The sequence below is a fragment of the Sander vitreus genome, chromosome 14 (assembly GCF_031162955.1).
Source record: "Sander vitreus isolate 19-12246 chromosome 14, sanVit1, whole genome shotgun sequence".
NCBI lineage: Eukaryota > Metazoa > Chordata > Actinopteri > Perciformes > Percidae > Sander > Sander vitreus.
Genome location: NC_135868.1, coordinates 12,794,278 through 12,796,777, shown reverse-complemented (window position 1 = coordinate 12,796,777; position 2,500 = coordinate 12,794,278). Strand labels below are relative to the sequence as shown.

At 37.4% G+C, this 2,500-nt stretch overlaps 1 protein-coding gene across 1 annotated transcript in view; it reads left to right on the top strand.

Annotated features, from left to right (window-relative positions):
• Positions 1-2,500, top strand: part of slc45a4a (solute carrier family 45 member 4a) — a 31,402-nt gene that overhangs the window by 19,342 nt on the left and 9,560 nt on the right. The window contains exon 2 of the mRNA XM_078268504.1: positions 785-973. Within this exon, the coding sequence (XP_078124630.1) occupies positions 785-973 (189 nt within the window). The remainder of the gene's footprint in view (positions 1-784; positions 974-2,500) is intronic.

The window sequence follows — 2,500 nt, the reverse complement described above, 5'->3', positions numbered from 1 at the left end:
GTTGGTGATGTTTTTGTTGTGTCACAAAAAGCAGAAGAAAAAGAAACTTGATCACTTCCCTTTGTGTGATAATCCAAGGCCAATTGTTCACACAGACGCTCAATAGAGCGTTTTCAAAGACCGTGCGGAAAAAGTCAGCCTCAGGTCAACTCTTTAGTAACTGAGGTGACAACACAAACACAAAGGTTAATTTATGTTGCTGTACACTACACTGCAACTACATTGTTATCATTAGTGGAATTGTTTTTTTATATTAGAAATGATGTAAAAATGAACAGAACAGCAGGATATTGTTAACATAATTTTGACAGTGATTTTTATGTAGTTTGAATTTGGTAGAATATATAAATTAAGGAATATTCAATGGAAACGTCATCCTCAACATCACCATTACATCAATTATTAATGTTTTATCTTTTTTGTTTTCAAAGTGCAATATTTTAATTCAGCACAACTGAGTGTGTTTTCATTGAATGGGGTGTGCATTGTCCGTGCATAAATGCATATCCTCTTTTTTGTCTTAAAGTCTGATTCCAATAAATAAAAACAAATCGGTTTAATTTAAACCAATCAAATTAAAAATGATGTCTCATTTAGGATCCTATAATTAGGATGTTACTTGCACCCCCTGGTGGATGACAGACCAAATCTCAGTTGGTTATTGGTTAACTTTCATCATCTGTCTCAATGTGGCTGAAAATCCCTGGATTAATCGTTCACAATTCTCTCTACATGTCTACATCACTGTCTATAACTCATATCTGTGTCCTGTGTGTCTGTGCAGGTCTTCCAGAGCAGTACTACAGTCTGACGTGGTTCCTCAGTCCAGTCCTCGGCCTCATGTTCACTCCTCTGATCGGCTCAGCCAGCGATCGCTGCACTCTGCGATGGGGCAGGAGGAGGCCGTTTATCCTGGCTCTCTGTATAGGGACCCTGTTAGGAGTGGCACTGTTTCTGAATGGATCGCTGATAGGTGAGTGAAGCCATCAGCGACAGCCACATAAAGCCATTGTTTTCATAGAGAACAACAATGGTAGTAACGTTGTAGTTTTATTCCAATTACAGACACTTTATGTAATGTGATGTTTTTCACAATAATGTACTTATTACTTTTTTTCTTATCAATCAACAAAACAGAACATGTCAGGAGAGCAACAATCACATATAATCAAATAAAATACATAAATTTCTAATACTGCTGCCCCAGCATTAACGCATATATACAAAACCAACAAAAACAAAAGGGGGAGAAATTCACAGTAACCTGGCCTAAAAAGAAGTTTACTTTGTGTCATGCTGTTATCTAAACCACCTGAGACTATCACGGCCTCTGGCAGTGCAGACGCTGTTGTTTTACCCAGCATACACTTGTGCCACAGAGGAGTAAAAAAGAACAGGATGGCTTTCTTCCTGGAATCAGTGGAGCATCACTTGCCAAAAGTCGTGTCCTCGTACATCGTACAGTCTGAACGTCAGCATATTACGTCATCCAAATGTCATTCCAAGGACACATTCAACCAATCCAATCAATCAAATTGATCAGTTGTCAATCATGCCACACAGATATTGATGTCTGGGCTAACAACCTCGGCATAGTTCCGGTTGTAATGCCATGAACCATATGGACACACACACACACACACACACACACACACACACACACACACACACACACACACAGACTACAGTAGTGTAAGGTTTATGTCATCAGCGTGTCGTTGAATTTATTGCTGGTGACAAACAGACGTTTAAGCTGATTGGTCTTGCAGTCAGTAGCTATTTTTAGACCTCCATCACATCCTTCTTGTACTCGTGAACTCTAAAATTGACCATTTGTATTACACAACAACAACAAAATTACAACTGAGTCAAGCCCATTTTTTTGTAGTTTTAAATACATTCTCTGCTGGTACTATATTTGTCAAATATTGAATCTTCTTTTTGTCTCTAAATGTATCTTTTGTATCAAATCAGACAAAAGGAAGTCAACCCCATGCCACTTTAATAGTACAGTATATACAATTATTGATTCATTGGTGTAAACAGCACTCTTGTACTCAATCATCAGAGCCCACATGGTCTAAATTTTAGGGATGCACAATTTAGCACTGGCTGAAATAGTATCTTCAATTATTGTCTTTGTTTAGATCATAATTTTAGATGTTGTTTTTTACGTCTTATAATGAGCAGCCTTTTCTTAAGATACAAGTATGAAAATACATGGCGAGTATGATAATGTTGCAGGCAATTGTATTGCTACCTGTTGAGAGAAGAAAGAAGAGAGAAAAATACACTGTAAAGAATATATGTCTAACTACTAGTTTTACAAAAAGTATATACTGACAGTGGGAAAATATACTGTTCAATCTATGGCTATTACAATAGCAAGTGTAATGGTCTTAGTATTGCCCACATCTGTCGGTTATTGTTATCGGTCTTGAAATCCCGTGTTGGTGCATCCAACCCACATAATATAATAGAGTGTACATGTTCCATATTC